Source organism: Orcinus orca, chromosome 1, assembly GCF_937001465.1.
Source record: "Orcinus orca chromosome 1, mOrcOrc1.1, whole genome shotgun sequence".
NCBI lineage: Eukaryota > Metazoa > Chordata > Mammalia > Artiodactyla > Delphinidae > Orcinus > Orcinus orca.
Window position 1 is genome coordinate 175,770,774 of NC_064559.1, and position 17,663 is coordinate 175,788,436.

Here is a 17,663-nt window from a genome sequence, read left to right on the forward strand (position 1 = left end):
CTCCACCAAAGAAGATATTCTGCTGGGAAGTAAGCACATGAACATGCTCAATATCATTAGTCCTTAGGGAAATGCAAATTAAAACCACAATAAGAGAAAGGCTAAAATTTAAAAAACAAAAAGCAGCTGTAGTGAAGACTGACTGTAGGAAAGACTGGCAAGGATGAAGAGCAACTGGAGCTCTTGTACATTGCAGGTAGAAACGTATGTTGTACAACCACTTTGGTAAACCATTTGGCAGTTTCTTAAAAAGTTACATAGACACCTATGCATATGATTCTTCCATTCCACTCATAGGTATTACCCAAAAGAAGTGAAAGCATATATCCATACAAAGACTTCAACATGAACGTTCATAGTAGCTTTATTTTTAACCCAAAACTGGAAACAATCTAAATATCCATCAGCAGGTGAATGGATAAAAATTGTGATATAACCATACAGTAGAATACTACTCAGTAATGAAAAGGAACGCACTAGTAATACATACTACAACATGGATGAACCTCAAAATGATTATGCTGAGTGAAAGAAGCCAGACCAAAGGAAAACAGTGCCTATTGTATTATTCCATTTGTGTAAAATTCTAGAAATGCACACTACGGTGACAGAAAGATGATCAGCAGTTTCCTGAGAATGGGAGCTGGGACAGGTTAGGATGGAAGGGAAGAAGGCATTACCAAGGGTCCCAAGGAAACTTTGGGGCAATGGATATGTCATCAGTAACGGGTCAAGTCACAATCATATATTACCTAACAGGAAGGAATAAGAATTCAGTATCACTTCTTTTATATTACACCAAAAATACAAACCTTCATCTAATCATGAGGAAACATTAGGCATACCCATATTGAAGGACATTCTACAAAATAACCAGTCCAATCTGCAAAGGTGTCAAGGTTATGAATGTCAAGGGAAGACTCAGGAATTTTTCCAAATTGTCAAAGACTGAAGAGACATGACAAACTAAACATAACACACGATCTTGTATAAAATCTTTATATGTGTTTATACAAGATCACGTGTTGCATTAAGTTTGTCATGTCTCCTTTGGTGGTAGTAATACGTCAATATACATTTCCTGATTTTGATAGTTATGTGGCAGGTATGTAGAAGAGTGTCCTTGTTTGCCAGAAATAGACTGCAGAGTCCAAGGAGTGATTGTGTATCAAATCAGTTACTTTCAAATGGTTCGGGGGCAAGAAAATTATGATGCTTGTAGTATCCTTGAAACTTCTCTTTGAGTTTTAAATTATTTCAAAATCAAAGAAAACATTTTGATAAAACATTGTGTTTGCAAAGGTGTAGAGTGGGAGTATAGATTGATAATCCTTTGTGGAGGGCAGTTTGGCATATCTATCAAAATTACAATGTACATGTCCTTTGACCCAGCAATTTCACTTCCAGGATTTTATCTTACAAATATATTTATACAAATGTGAAATGGTATTTGTACAAAGTTATTCACTCCAACATTGTTTGCAACTGCAAAATACTTGAAACATTCTAAATAGCCATCAATAGGAGACTGATTAAATATATTACTTTAGCTCCAAAATCTCTTAACATGGAATTCCCAAACCTGAAAAACTTGGAAAATCCAAACTTTTTTCTAAGTTGACAGCAAAACCTGGCCTCAGCTGATATGAGGCATTAGTTGCTTCTCAGCACTCTTACCAGTCACAGACGTCTCTGCTGTTCACTAATATTGTTTGCCTTTTTCGTTTAGATGGTTGTTATTTTGTCAGTTTGAGTTTAATTGCCCTGTAAAAAATGCCCAGAAAATTGAAGATACTCCTGTGGGTAAGAATAAGAAGCAAAGGAAGCATCTGTCATTAACAATAGCACAGAAAATAGAGTTAGTGCAAAGTTTGATCAGGTATGTCTATGAGACATCTTACTAAAGAATAAGGTATGGGAATTAACACCACATATGACTTGAAATAATAGAAGGACAAAGAGTTGAAGTTTTACAGGGACAACAATGACCAGAACTAATGAAGAATAGAAATTTTTCAGACGGCAAAAAATGAAGATATTGACACGACCATGATTGAATGGATTCAACAATGAAGCAATGTGAATGTGCCACTGACTGGTTTGTTGTTCATGAAACAAGCTAGATTATGCCATGGAAGACTGAACCTTTATGGTGAGTATAGAATATCAGAAGATTGGCTGCATGGGACTTCCCTGGCTGTCCAGTGGCTAAGACTCCGCATTCCCAATGCAGGGGGGCCAGGTTCGATCCCTGGTCAGGGAACTAGATCCCACATGCAGCAACTAAAGATCCCGCATGCTGCAACAAAGATCCCTCATGCCGCAACTAAGACCCAGTGCAGCAAAATACGTAAATAATTTTTTTTTTTCTAAAAGAAAAGGATATTGGCTGCAGAAATTTCAGAAGCATCACGGTATAAAATATCTGGACAACTATGATGAAATAGCTTCTTTTCATGAAGAAGATGAAAATTATATTGACAGTTTGTTAAGGTAATTTTTAATGAAAACCTTAGTCTCAAATATGTATATACGGTGGATGAAACAGCTTTGTTCTGTTCTGTTTTCTTAAAAAAAATAATAACAATGATTGATGAGCAAACAAGAGGTTTTAAGGACTCTAAGCACAGGTTGAAAGTTCTGGGATGTGCCAATGCAGCAGACAGGTAAAGCTAGAAAAAGCCAACATCCACAATGGTTCAAAGTCATTCAGGGAATTCCCTGGCAGTCCAGTGGTTAGGACTCCGTGCTTTCATTGCCATGGGCCCAGGTTCGATCCCTGGTCAGGGAACTAAGATCACACAAGCTGTGCGACAGAGCCAAAAAAAAAAAAATTGTTTACGATTTATTTATTAGTATATAAACAAAAAAGCATGGGTAATCAAAGAGATAATTTCTACCTGGCTTAATAATCTGTACCAATGGCATGAGCTTATTGCACACAAGCTGGAATGGAAGAAAACTATACTCATTCCTGGACCACTGTTCCACACACATGCCTCATGAACTTCTTGTGACCAAGAAATTTTACTCCCAGGGAAGAGCAAATATAAATATTTATTTGTTTTCATACTAGATACTTCCAGCAGGTAACTCCCAAGTCTTTCTAAGAGAGTTATTGTAGAAGCTTGTTCAGGTATACCTTAATTATGCCATTTACACAGTTGCTGATACTTGATAAATATTTTGCAGAGAATTTGGCTTTTAAAGTGAAGTTGTATATGAAGATTTGAAGGGTTTTGTGTCACTAATGAGAAGATATATAGTGTCATTACTTAACACTAAAAGTTAATAGGCTAAAAGTCTAAAGTCACCAACCTTGCTACTCAAAGTGTGGTCAGCGGACAAGCAGCATAAACATGACTTGCGGGACTTTCCTGGTGGCGCAGTGGTTAAGAATCCGCCTGCCAATGCAGGGGACACGGGTTCGAGCCGTGGTCCGGGAAGATCCCACATGCCGCGGAGCAATGAAGCCCGTGTGCCACAAGTACTGAGCCTGCGCTCTAGAGCCCGCGAGCCACAACTGCTGAGCCCGTGTGCCACAGCTACTGAAGCCCATGCACCTAGAGTCTGTGCTCTGCAACAAGAGAAGCCCCTACAATGAGAAGCCCGCGCACCGCAACGAAGAGTAGCCCCCATTCGCCACAACTAGAGAAAGCCTGTGCACAGCAACGAAGACCAAACACAGCCTAAATAAATAAATAAATAAATAAAACATGACTTGGAGGGGCTTCCCTTGTGGCACAATGGTTAGGAATCCACCTGCGAGTGCAGGGGACACGGGTTCAATCCCTGGTCCGGGGAGATAACCACATGCCTCAGAGCAACTAAGCCCACACGCTGCAACTACTGAAGCCCGTGCATTCTAGCACCCACATGCCACAACTCCTGAGCCCGCGTGCTGCAACTACTGAAACCCATGCGCCTAGAACCCACGCTCCGCAACAAGAGAAGCCACTGCAATGAGAAGCCTGCACACAGCAACAAAGAGTAGCCCCCGGTCGCTGCAACTAGAGAAAGCCTGTGTGCAGCAACAAAGACCCAATGCAGCCAAAAACAAACATGACTTGGAAGCTTGTTAGAAATGCAAATGCCCAGACCCAACTAACTCTAGACCTACTGAATCAAAATCTCTGTGGGTATAGCCTAAGAATCTTATGCTTTAAAAAATTCTTCAGATGACTTTTATGCCAACTAAGGTTGTAGAAGCACTGAGTTAGAACAAGCTGACATCAAAAAAATACTGAATATTATAAGTTATATACCTGTTGTACATTCATTGCAAGATAGAAAAATTGCTAAAATAGTGTTAACCCAAATAAGCATGAGGCTAGTAATGATGACAATGATGATATGTAACACAGATGAAAAATAATCTCCATAGACAGTATGGGGGAAATGTATGAGCAGTTAATTGGCCTTGAATAACATGCATTTATCAGTGAAAAAGGGATTATTGCTGCTTACTTAATTGGAAGAGACTGCTTATATAGAAATCTATGTTAATGAGACACATTATCCTAGAAGTACACCTTTTTTAAGGCCATCTATTGTAGCTGCTTCATCATTAATCTCTATCCTGGCCCATCATTAAATATCCAACTCTAATCTTTGGTGACAATAATAGCAGTGCAGATGAAGCCTTTTGTCCAAGATCCTCAAGAAACCAGATGGAAGAAGTATTTACTGTATGCATATGTACAGATACTTAGCTTGGTTTGAGGTTTTATTGAATGTTTTCCTTAGAAATAAAAGAGTACCAAGTATTTATGGTCTGTATCACACTATTTCATTCATCAGTTTGTTACTGTATCAAAAAACTACAATACTAATTTTGCTATTTATTCTACCTAGTGTGAATATTCATACTTTCACTGCACAAATAGTAATGTGTTTAATTATGGGATGCTGCCTCAGACCTCCTGTATTATATATAATATATGCACAAATTATCTGTATATAACTTTAAAAATAATGAATTCTAAATGCATTCCACACCCAGAGGTTTTGAATAAGCAGCTGTGGACCTATACGTACATAAATGGGATACTATGCAGCCATTTAAAAGAACAAGAATCTCTTTATGTACTGATGTGGAATAATCTCTAAGATATACTGATATGTAGGGGAAAAAGACATGTAAATCTGTATATACTATGCTACCATTTGTGGATTTTTTTTAAAGGAGAGGAAACAAAGTATTTCCTTGTTATGCATAGAATATCCTGGAAGGTAAAACAAAAACTATTGGTTGTGTACCGAGTTAGAATTGGATGAATGTGGGTCAGAGGTAAGGGGGAGAAAGAATTTTTCATTATTTACCTTTTGTATCTTTTCAACATTGAACCATGTGAATATTTCCAAAATTTTAAATTATAAATGTAAAAAGAAACATCTCAAATTGAAATGCAAAAATTAAAAAAGAATGGGGGTGGGGGAACCCAGAACAGAATATCTGAGAACTGTAAGACAATTACAAAGGATATATTTTGGGTTGGCCAAATAAGATGTTATGGAAAAACCTGAATGAACTTTTTGACCAACCCAATAACATATGCAGTATATTCTGCGATACCCGAAGGAGAAGAAAGAAAAGAGCAAAGGAAATATTTGAAGTAATAATAGCTGAGAATTTTCCAAAATTAGTGACAGAAACCAGAACACAGATCCAGGAAGATCAGAGAACACCAAGTAGGATGAATACCAAAAAGTTTTCTCCTAGCCATGTCCTATTCAAACTGCAGAAAATCAAAAACCAGGAGAAAATCTTGAAAGAAGACAGAGAACAAGACAACCTTACCTATAGAGAAACAAGGATAAGAATTACATCAACTTCACTTTATAAACCATGCAAGCAAGAGGGAGTGAAGTGAAATATTTAAAATGTTGCAAGAAAAAACCACCAACCTAGAATTCAGTATCCAGACAAATTAGCCTTCAAAAGTAAAGGAGAAATAAAGACTGTCTCAGACAAAGGCTGTAGACAATAAATTGCAAGAAATCCTTCATAGGGAAGAAAAATGATAGAGCTGAAACTCAAATCTTTGTGAAGAAAGGAAGAGTGTTAGAGAAGGAATAAATAAAGGTAAAATAATCCTTTGGGTTTTTTAAAAAATTCTTAATTGAACTAATAGATAACTGCTTGTTCAAAATAATAATAGCAATGTATTGGGTTACTATAGCTTAAAGATAAATGAAAGCAATGATGTTATAGACAGAGGGAAGAATTGGGAATACTATTATAAGGTACCTTATGAAGTGGTATAGTTATTTGAAAATGGACTTAGATTAGTTGTAAATGTATACTGCCACTCTAGGGCAAACACTAAAGTAATTTTTTGAAGAAACAGAATCGTGAGAAGAGAAAATTGAATTATGTAAAATGCTCAGTTTAAAACAGAGAAGGCAGAAAAGGGGAAAGTTTTTTTTTAAAAAAAAAAAGAAAAACAAATGCAGTGAATAAAAAACAGTTACAAATATGGTAGATATTAATCCAAATATATCAGTAATCATTTTAAATGTCTTTTAAATGGTCTAAATACACCAATTAAAAGACAGATTGGAGAACTTACATAGTAAAAATTATTTCAATTTTCTTGATTTATTGTAAGTTTCTTTGTGGTAATAATCCCTCTCAGCATATTTTAATGACATATACCTAGTGACTAATCAACAAACACTAGTCTATAATAGAAACGATGGTTGACCTACTGCATTTACATGGCTCTCTGTAGGAATGCTTATGAAGTATTTATCACCAATGCCACTTGCTAGCAATTACTCGATTTTCCATGTCAGCATAATTTTAATAAATTTTCTATCCCAAAAGAGAATGATTGCTTCCTCCCCCAAGAATTTACAGTAGAATTTTTTGCCTTCTTGTTTATGGGGAAAAAAATAAAAGGAAATTTTGAGATTAAAAAAAAAAAAAAGACTGGAAAAGAAAAAGTTAATTGTCTGGTGGTTAGGACTCCATGCTTCCACTGCAGGGGGCCCAGGTTTGATCCCTGGTTGGGGAACTAAGATCCTGCAAGCCACGTGGTTCGGCCGGGCGGGAAAAAAAAACAGACAGACTGACAGTGGATTTAAAAAAAAAGAAAAGAAAAAAAAAGACCCAACTATATGTTGTCTACAAGAAACCCAGTTTAAATATAAAGACACAGATAGAGTGAAAGTAAAGGGAAGGGATCGATGACCTAAATATAAGAGCTAAAGTCATAAATTTCATAAGAGAAAACATAGGAGTAAATCTTCATGACCTTGGATATGGCAGTAGAGTCTTAGATTATGATACCAAAAGCATGAGCAGCAAAAGAAAAGAATAAATTGGACCTCATCAAAGTTAAAAACTTTTGTTCAGGGGGCTTCCCTGGTGGCGCAGTGGTTGAGAATCTGCCTGCTAATGCAGGGGACACCGGTTCGAGCCCTGGTCTGGGAGGATCCCAGATGCCGCGGAGCAGCTAGGCCCGTGAGCCACAACTACTGAGCCTGCACGTCTGGAGCCTGTGCTCCGCAACAAGAGAGGCCAGGATAGTGAGAGGCCCGCGTACCGCGATGAAGAGTGGCCCCCGCTTGCCACAGCTGGAGAAAGCGCTCGCACAGAAACGAAGACCCAACACAGCAAAAATTAATTAATTAATTAATTAAACCACATTAGAGAATGGCTGAAAACACTTTAAAAAAAAAAAAAAACTTTTGTTCATCAAAGGACATTATCAAGAAAGTGAAAAGACAACTTAAAGGATGGAAGAAAATATTTATAAATTGTATATCCGATAAGGGCTTAACATACAGAATATGTAAAGAACTACAACTCAACAACAAAACGATAAACAACTGAATTTTAAAGTGGGCAAAAGACTTGAAGAGACAGTTTTCCAGAGAAGGTACACAAATGGCTTATGAGCACATGAAAAAAAACCTCAACATCATTAGTCATTAGGGAAATGCAAATCAAGACCACAATGAGATACCACTTCACACCCACTAGAATGGCATTTTTTTGGCCATGCAGTGCAGCCTGTGGGATCTTAGTTCCCGAAGGACTGAACCCAGGTCCCCCTGCAGTGAAGCGTGGAGTCCTATGGTGAGGATGTGGAGAAATTGAAATCCTTTTACATTGCTGGTGGGAATGTAAAGTGATTCAGCTGCTGTGGAAAATAGTGTGATGATTCCTGAAATTTTTAAATAGAATTAACATATCCAATAATTCCACTCCTAGGTATATGCCCAAAAGAATTGAAAACAAGGACTCAAAACAGGTACTTTATATGCCAGTGTTCATTGCAGCATTATTCACAATAGCCAAAAGTTGGAAACAACCCAAGTGTCCATCAGCATATGAATGGATAAACAAAATATGGCATATACATACAATGGAATATTATGATTAAGTCATTAAAAAGAAATGTTCTGATAACATGCTACAACATGGGGTAACCTTGAAGACATTATGCTAAGTGAAATAATTCAGACACAAAACAAATAATTATTGTATGATTCCACATATAGGTCTAGGATAGACAAATTAATAAAGAGAGAGAGTAGAAGTTACCAGGGGCTAAAGGGAGAAACAGTGGTGAGTTACTGCTTAATGAGTACAGAGTTACTGCTTAATGAGTACAGAGTTTCTGTTTAAGATGATAAAAATATTTCGGAAATAGATGGTGCTGGTATTTATACAATGAATGATATTTCACAATGGTGAATATGATTAACACCACTCAGTTGTATACTTTAAAATAGTTAAAACAGCAAGTTTTATTTTATGTATATATATATTTTTTTTTTAACCACAGTTAATAGATAGGCAGTGTTAAAACAAGCAAATATACCCTAAGTACAAACACTGAACAGCACTGGGCTTCATTTATATCCTGTACCTTTAGGCAGATATTTAACTCTTCTGTGACTGAGTTTGTATGCTTTACCTTTCCATATATTTTGAACTAAAAACAGAGGCCAGGGCTTAAACAAATAAACCACATATATGAGGTGTTGTCAGCACTCTGGCCCCCACTTTCCATACCTTGGAGACTCACTATCAAACCAACTGCACTGAAAGCAGGAAGAGTCTGGAAAAGATATTCTCTCAGGAAAGCATGCATACTAGTTGAGGCAGTTTGTTATTTTCATCTTAAAAACTATTTCTTAACCACAGTCAGATCCCTTCAACAACAACTAAGTAAAGTATGGAGAAAGGTATACAATGTTAACACAAATCAAGAGAAAGCTGGAATGCCTATGTTAATCAAACAAAGCAGACTTCAGTACATGGGAAATTATTAGGGATAAAGAGGGGCACTACAGGGTTTCCCTGGTGGTGCAGTGGTTAAGAATCCACCTGCCAATGCAGGGGACACGGGTTCGAGCCCTGGTCCGGGAAGATCCCACATGCCACGGAGCAGCTAAGCCTGTTTGCCACAACTACTGAGCCTGAACTCTAGAGCCCGCGAGCCACAACTACTGAAGCCCGCGTGCCTAGAGTCCATGCTCCACAACAAGAGAAGCCACCGTAATGAGAAGCCTGCGCACCGCAACGAAGAGTTGCCACCACTCGCTGCAACTAGAGAAAGCCCATGCACAGCAACGAAGACCCAACGCAGCCAAAAATTAATTGATTAATTAATTAATTTTTAAAAAGAGGGGCATTACATTGTGATAAAGGGGTCAGTTCTCCAAGAAATCATAATAATCCTTAATGTATATGCATCTAACAACAAAGCATCAAAATATGTGAGGCAAAAAACTGATAGAGGGCTTCCCTGGTGGCGCAGTGGTTGGGAGTCCGCCTGCCGATGCGGGGGACACGGGTTTGTGCCCCGGTCCGGGAAGATCCCACATGCCGCAGAGCGGCTGGGCCTGTGAGCCATGGCCGCTGAGCCTGCGCATCCGGAGCCTGTGCTCCGCGACGGGAGAGGCCGTGGCGGTGAGACGCCCGCGTACCGAAAAAAAAAAACAACTGATAGAACTGCAAGGAGAAATGGACAAATCCACTGAGAATTCACAATACCTCTATCAGTAATTGGTAGATCAGGCAGGCAGAAAATCAGTAAGGTATACTTGAACTGAACAGCACCATCAATTAACTGGATCTAATTAACATTGGTAAAATACTTTCTCAAACAACAATAGAATACATATTCTTTTCAAGCTCACATGGAATGTTCACCAAGATAGACCACATTCTGGACCATAAAACACACCTCAATAAATTTAGAAGAATAGAAATCATACAAAGTATACTCTCAGGTCACAGTGGAATTAAACTAGAAATTAAGAACAGAAGGATAACTGAAAAAACTCCCCCAAAATATGGAGTTTAAAAAACACACTTCTAAGTAACACATGGATCAAGATGACGTCTTGAGAAATTTTTAAATATTTTGAACTAAATGAAAGTTAAAATGCAACTAATCAGAAATGTAGGATGCAGTGAAAGCAGTGCTTGGAGGGAAATTTTATAGCGTTAAATGCAAATGTTAGAAAAGGAATATTTGCAACCAATAATCTATTACCTCACACCTGTTAGAATGGCTATTATCAAAAAGATAAGAGATGTGGAGTGCACTGTTGGTGGGAATGTAAATTGGTATAGCCACTCTGGAAAACAGTATAGAGGTTTCTCAAAAAATTAAAAAATAGAAATACCATGTATGGTCCAGCAATCCCACATCTGGGCATATATCCAAAGGAAATGAAATCACTATCTCAAAGAGATATCTGCACTCCCATGTTAATTGCATTGCAGCATTATTCACAATAGCCAAGATTTGGAAACAATGTAAGTGTCTGTTGACAGATGAATGGATAAAGAAAATGTAGTATATATACAGACATGTACATACACACACAATGGAATATTATTCAAACATAAAAAGGAAATCCAGTCATTTGCAACTTTGAGGGCATTATGCTAAGTGAAATAAGTCAGAGAAAGACAAATGTATGATCTCACATATGTGAGAATCTAAAAAAAGCTGAACTGTAGAAACAGAGAGTAGATTGGTGGTTGACAGGGGGTAGGGGGTGGGAGAAATGGGGTGATGTTGGTCAAAGGATACAGACATCCAGTTATATGAATAAGTTCCGGGGATCTAATATGGTAACTATAGTTAACATGGTGACTATAGTTAACTGTATTGTATACTTGAAATTTGCTAAAAGAGTAGATCTTAAATGTTCCTGCCTCAATGAAAAAAAAGAAAAAGGTAACTGTAAGGTGATGAATATGTTAACTAACCTTATCGTGGTAATCATTTGCAATAAATATATCAAGTCACATTATACACCTTAAACTAAAACAATATATGTCAATTATGTCTCAATAAAGGTGAGGGGGAATAAAATAAAATAAGCTTCCACCTTAGAAAACTAGAGAAAGAAGAGCAAAGCTGGCAGGAAAAAAAAAAAAAAGATAATAAAAAAATTAGAGCAGAAGTCAATGAAACTGAAAATAGGAAAACATGAGAAAATCAAAGAAAGCGAAAGCTAGTTCTTTCTAAAGATCAATAAAACTGATAAACCTCTAGCCAGGCTAGCCAAAAAACAAAAACAAACAAATAAAAAAAGATGACATAAATTACTAATATCTTAAATGAAAAGAGGGGCCATCATTATTGATCCATGGATGTTAAAAGAATAATGAAGGAATATTATGAAAAACAGTATTCTCTAAAATTTGATATCTTAGATGATAAAACGGACCAATTCCTTGAAAAACACAATCTACCAAAACTCACACATGGAGAAATAAATAATAAATAAATAAATCTAGGCCTACATCTGTTAAAGAAATTGAATCAGTAATCTTCCAAACAGAAAGCACTTGGCCCAGATGATTTCACTGGTGAGTTCTATCAAATACTTGAAAAAAATGATACCAACTCTCTGCAGGCTCTTCCAGAAAATAGAAGCAGAGAGAACACTTCCTAACTCATCCTACGAGGCCAGCATTACCTAATACCAAAACCAGATAAAAACAGTACAAAAAAGGAGAACTACATACCAATATCACTCATGGACATAAATGCAAAAAATCCTCAACAAAATATTAGCAAACTGAATCCAACAAAGTGTGAAAAGAATTATACACCATGACCAAGTGGGATTTATTCCAGGAATGCAAGGCTGATTCAGCACTTGAAAATCAATTAATGTAATCCATTACATCCACAGGCTAAAGAAGAAAGATCATATAATTATACTAATAGACACAGGAAAAAAACATTAACAAAGGCCAACACCTATTCATAATTTTTAAAAAAACAAAACAAAACCTCTCAGCAAATTAGGAATAGAAGAGAACTTATTCAACTTTATAAAGAACATCTAGAAAGAACCTCCAGCTACCATCATACTTAATGGAGAGAACATAGATGCCTTCCCCTGAAGATCAGAAATAGGACAAGAATATCACCTCTCACCACTCCCATTCAACATTATATGGGAAGTCCTAGCTAATGAAATAAGACAAGAAAGGAAAGAAAAGGTATATAGGTTGGAAAGGAAGAAAGTAAACTGTCTTTGTTTGCAGATGACTTGATTGTCTATGTTAAATCCCAAAGAATCAAGAACAAACTGGAACTAATGACTGATTATGGTAAGGTTGCAGGATACAAGGGTAATATACAAAAGTCAATTGCTTTCCTATATACCAGCAATGAACAGTTGGAATTTTAAGTTAAAAACCACAATACCATTTACATTAGGACCCCTCAAAAAAGTACTAAGAAAAATCTAACAGAATATGTACAAGATCTATATGAGGAAAACGATAAAACTTTGAGGAAAGAAATCAAAGAAGATCTAAATGAATAGATATTCCATGTCCATAAATAGGAAGACTCAATACTGGTATTATGTCAGTGCTTCCTAACTTGATCTATAAATTCAGTAGTACAGTCTCAACCAAAATCCTAGCATTTTATTTTGTAGATATCGATAAACTCTCTTTATATGGGAAAGCAAAAGACCTAGAATAGCCAATACAATATTGAAGAACAAAGTTGGAGAACTAACACCATCTGACTTCAAGACAATATAAAGCTACAGTAATCAAATAGTGTGGTATTGGCAAAAGAATAGACAAATAGTTCAATGGAACAGAATATAGAGCTCAGAAATAGACCCACACAAATATAGTCAACTGATCTTTGACAGAGGAGAAAAGGACAGTCTTTTCAACAAATGGTACTGGAAGAACTGTACATCCATATTTAAAAAAATGAATATAGACACTGACCTTACACCTTTCACAGAAATTAATTCAAAATGTATCAGACATAAAGGTAAAACACAAAATTATAAAACTTCTAGAAGATAACACAGGAGAAAATCTAGGTGACCTTGGGTTTGGCAATAACTTTTTTTTTGGCCACGCCGTGCAGCTTGTGGGATCTTAGTTCCAGGACCAGGGATCGAACCTGGGCCCCCCGCATTGGAAGCGTGGAGTCCTAACCACTGGACCGCCAGGGAATTCCCAGCAATAACTTTTTAGATACAACACCAAAATTACAATCCATGAAAGAAAACACTGATAAGTAGGACGTCATTAAAGTTTAAAACTTATGTGAAAAACACTGAAAAGACAAGCCACAGACTGGGAGAAAATATCTGCAAAACAATATCTGATAAAGGACTTGTATCCCAAATACACAAATAACTCTTAAAACTCAACAATAAGGAAAACAAACAACTGAATTTTAAAATGCACTAAAGACCTGAACTGATGCCTTACCAAACAAGATATATAGATGGCAAACAAGCATATAAAAAGATATTCAGCATGATATGTCATTTGGGGAATGCAAATTAAAACAAAGCTAGAAACCACTACATACCTATTAGAATGGCTAAAATCCAAAACACTGACAACACCAAACACTAGTGAGGATGTGGAGCAGCAGGGACTCATTCATTCCTGGTGTGAATGCAAAAGGTCCAGCCACTTTGGAAGACAGTTTGGCAGTTTTTTTACAAAGCTGCACATAGTCTAACTATATGATTCAGCAGTCATGTTCCTAAGTATTTACCCAAATGAGTTGGAAACTTATGCCCACACAAAAACCAGCACACAAATGTTTATAGCACCTTTATTTGTAATTGCCAAGAACTGGAAGCAACCAAGATGCCCTGCAGTAGGTGAATGGATAAACAAACTGAGGTAGATCCATACAATGGGATATCATTTACCAATAAAAAGAAATGAGCTACCCTTCAATAAATGGTGCTGGGAAAACTGGAGAGCTACATGTAAAAGAATGAAATTAGAACATTCTCTAACCCTATATACAAAAATAAACTCAAAATGAATCAAAGACCTAAATGTAAGACCAGAAACCATAAAACTCCTTGAAGAAAACACTCTGACATAAATCGTAGCAATGTTTTTTTGGATCTGTATCCTAAAGCAAAGGAAATAAAAGCAATAATAAACAAATGGGACCTAATTAAACAACGCTTTTTGCACAGCAAAAGAAACCATCAACAAAATGAAAAGACTACCTACTGAATGGGAGAAAATATTTGCAAATAATATGACCAAGAAGGGGTTAAATCCAAAATATATAAACAGCTCGTATAACCTAACATCAAAAAAGCAAAACAACCTGATTAAAAGATGGGCAGAAGACCTGAACAGACATTTTTCCAAATGTCTATTTGGAATGCTCAACAGGCACTAAAAAGATGCTCAATATCATTAATCATCAGAGAAATGCAAATTAAAACCACAATGAGATAATCACCTCACAGCTGTCAGAATGGCTGTCCTCAAAAAGAACACAAATAACAAAGGTTGGCGAGGATGTGGAAAAAAGGGAACCCTCATACACTGTTGGTGGAAATGTAAATTGGTGCAGCCACTGTGGAATATGATATGGAGAGTTCTCAGAAAACTAAAAATAGAAATACGACATGACCCAGCAATTCCACTCCTGGGTATATATCCAAAAAATATTAAAACACTAATTCAAAAAGATACATGTACCCCAGTGTTCATAGCAGCGTCATTTACAATAGCCAAGAAATGGAAGCAACCTAAGTGTCCATCAACAGATGAATGGATAAAGAAGAGATGGTACACCACCTAGAGGGGTGGGATAGGGAGGGTGGGAGGGAGACCCAAGAGGGAGGGGATATGGGGATATATGTATATGTATAGCTGATTCACTTTGTTATACAGCTGAAACTAACACAACAATGTAAAGCAATTATACTCCAATAAAGATGTTAAAAAAAAAAAGGAAGAGATGGTATAGATAGATATACAATGGAATACTGCTCAGCCATAAAAAAGAACAAAATTTTGCCATTTGCAACAACATGGATGACTTGGAGGGTGTTCTACTAAGTAAATTAAGTCAGAGAAAGACAAATATTGTATGATAGCACTTTTACGTGAAATCTAAAAAAATACAACAAACTAGTGAATATAACAGAAAAGAAACAGACTCACAGATATAGAGACCAAACTTGTGGGGAATTCCCTGGTGGTCCAGTGGTTAGGCCTCCGTGCTCTCACTGACAAGGGCCTGGGTTCAGTCCCTGGTCAGGGAACTAAGATCCCACGAGCCGTGCGGTGCGACCAAAAAAAAAACAAAGTCTATTAAATGTTTTAATTGTTTTTAAAGATGATAGAAGAAAAAAAGGTAATCTCTCAATCCTGACACCCAAAGATAACTACTACTACCAAGACGGTTTTATAATAAATATTCCCAGGTATTTCCTGTTCATATATGTGTGCACACACATGCTGTACACAGACTGCTACTTATCTCTTTTATATAAAAGTAGAATCATAGGGCTTCCCTGGTGGCGCAGTGGTTGAGAGTCCACCTGCCGATGCAGGGGACGTGGGTTCATGCCCCAGTCCGGGAAGATCCCACATGCCGCGGAGTGGCTGGGCCCGTGAGCCATGGCCGCTGAGCCTGCGCGTCCGGAGCCTGTGCTCTGCAACGGGTGAGGCCACAACAGTGAGAGGCCCGCGTACCGCAAAAAAAAAAAAAAAAAAGTAGAATCATAGAATATTAACTATACACAAATTTTTTATCATTCCCCCAACAACCTTAAAAGGTTATTTTTTCCATTACTTCCATGAAGTAACCAATCTGGTAAACGGCTGAACTAGGTTCACTTCCCAATGTATTTTACTCCAAAGTCTGTGTACTCTTACCACTGCACCTCTTGGTAAAACATAAGACCTACTTTTTGTTCTATCTTTACTTCACATTTTACCCCCTCAGAAGATACACCAATCTTTCATATACCTTACTGCCATTATACAGTGACCTTCACGTCATATGGTACACATGGCATTCCTGCAATGTATTCCTTAACTCTGTGCACTCATACTTGCCTACTGCATAGGAAGTGGTGGCCCAGCTCCTTTTTGCTCCAGAGAGCTGTACTGAGGAACAAACTATGGGACTGGCATAGTTTTTTGGCAATAATGTGGCTTCCTTCTCCTGTATAAGTAGCTCTCAAAATTCAGCTGTTCTAGAAAATGACTTCTGGGACCTAAAGATCCTGAGGGAAAAGAGGGTGAGGGGTAGAGGCAGATGAAAAGGTGGAGAGAGGTGAATTCATGTGGGTGCCTGGGGAAGGAAGGAGCCTCCAGTGGGTTCAGTGGAGACAGAGCTTGACCACCCAGAAGAGATGGTGGCCTTCAGAAGCACTCAGTGCATTGATAGCCGTCAGTTCAACCAGTACCTGTTGTCCCTGTTCTTCCCTGTTCAGGGAAGCTTTAAAGAAGACCTTGTCCCTGCCCCTTCTCTCGGCACCTGTAGGAGACACTCTGAGGCTCCGCACAATCCTGGAAGCAATACAGAAGCACATCCATTCTTCCTCCCTCATCTTCAAACTGGCCCAAGATGCATTCAAGATTGCAACACCCACAGACAGTAGTACAGACAGCACCCTGCTCAACGTGGCCCTGGAGCTGGGGTTACAGGTATGGAGGACAAGCGGGCCATCCCCACTTTAGACTTCGGGCCTAGTGACAACTGGTAGAAGATAAGATCCCACGGGGACTGGAGTGGGCATGGGCCAGGACTGGTTCTTTCTCTGTCCCCAGGACACAGCTTCTAGGCTAGACCCAAGGTAAGGACTCAACATTGGCCTCTGTTTTGAAGTTACGGCCAGTTAAGCAGTGTAGCCTTAGGCTCCACAGGGTCCCCATCTTCTCCGTACCCCACCCCCATTCCTCCAAGTCAAGCAAGGTGTGGTAATAAGGGCTTTATTCATTACAGGTCATCAGAGGAGTGTTCTATCTGATTGGTAGCAGGGGTGGGGCAGAAATTAAACAAACCCATCTGTAGTTATCAGGGGAGAGATGGCTGTTTAAGGCACCAATAAATACTTGTTGCATAAATGAATGGCAAGGGGGAGTGGGGAGGGGGAGGTTATAGCAATTATGCTTAGCCAACTGGGAAGGCTGCTTTTTTGCCCAGGTGATGAGGATGACCTTATCAACCCTTAACTGGAGGCGCCGGGAGATGGTGCGGTGGTTGGTGACATGTGCTACAGAAGTGGGTGAGTCTCCCAGCTCCCTGTACCCCCAGGGGAAAGGATTCCTAGGCCCTACTCTTGGGACAGGACAACGAATTTAGAGCTCTCATATTCCTATTATTGATGGCTAGGAAAGGATGAGGCTGCTGGTAGGA

The 17,663-nt window shown here is 38.1% G+C and overlaps 1 protein-coding gene across 1 annotated transcript in view; it reads left to right on the forward strand.

Annotated features, from left to right (window-relative positions):
- The window catches only part of ZSWIM5 (zinc finger SWIM-type containing 5), a 260,902-nt gene that overhangs the window by 239,722 nt on the left and 3,517 nt on the right, over window positions 1-17,663 (forward strand). Inside the window, exons 12-13 of the mRNA XM_049698756.1 lie at window positions 16,788-16,951; window positions 17,451-17,532. Of these exons, the coding sequence (XP_049554713.1) occupies window positions 16,788-16,951; window positions 17,451-17,532 (246 nt within the window). The remainder of the gene's footprint in view (window positions 1-16,787; window positions 16,952-17,450; window positions 17,533-17,663) is intronic.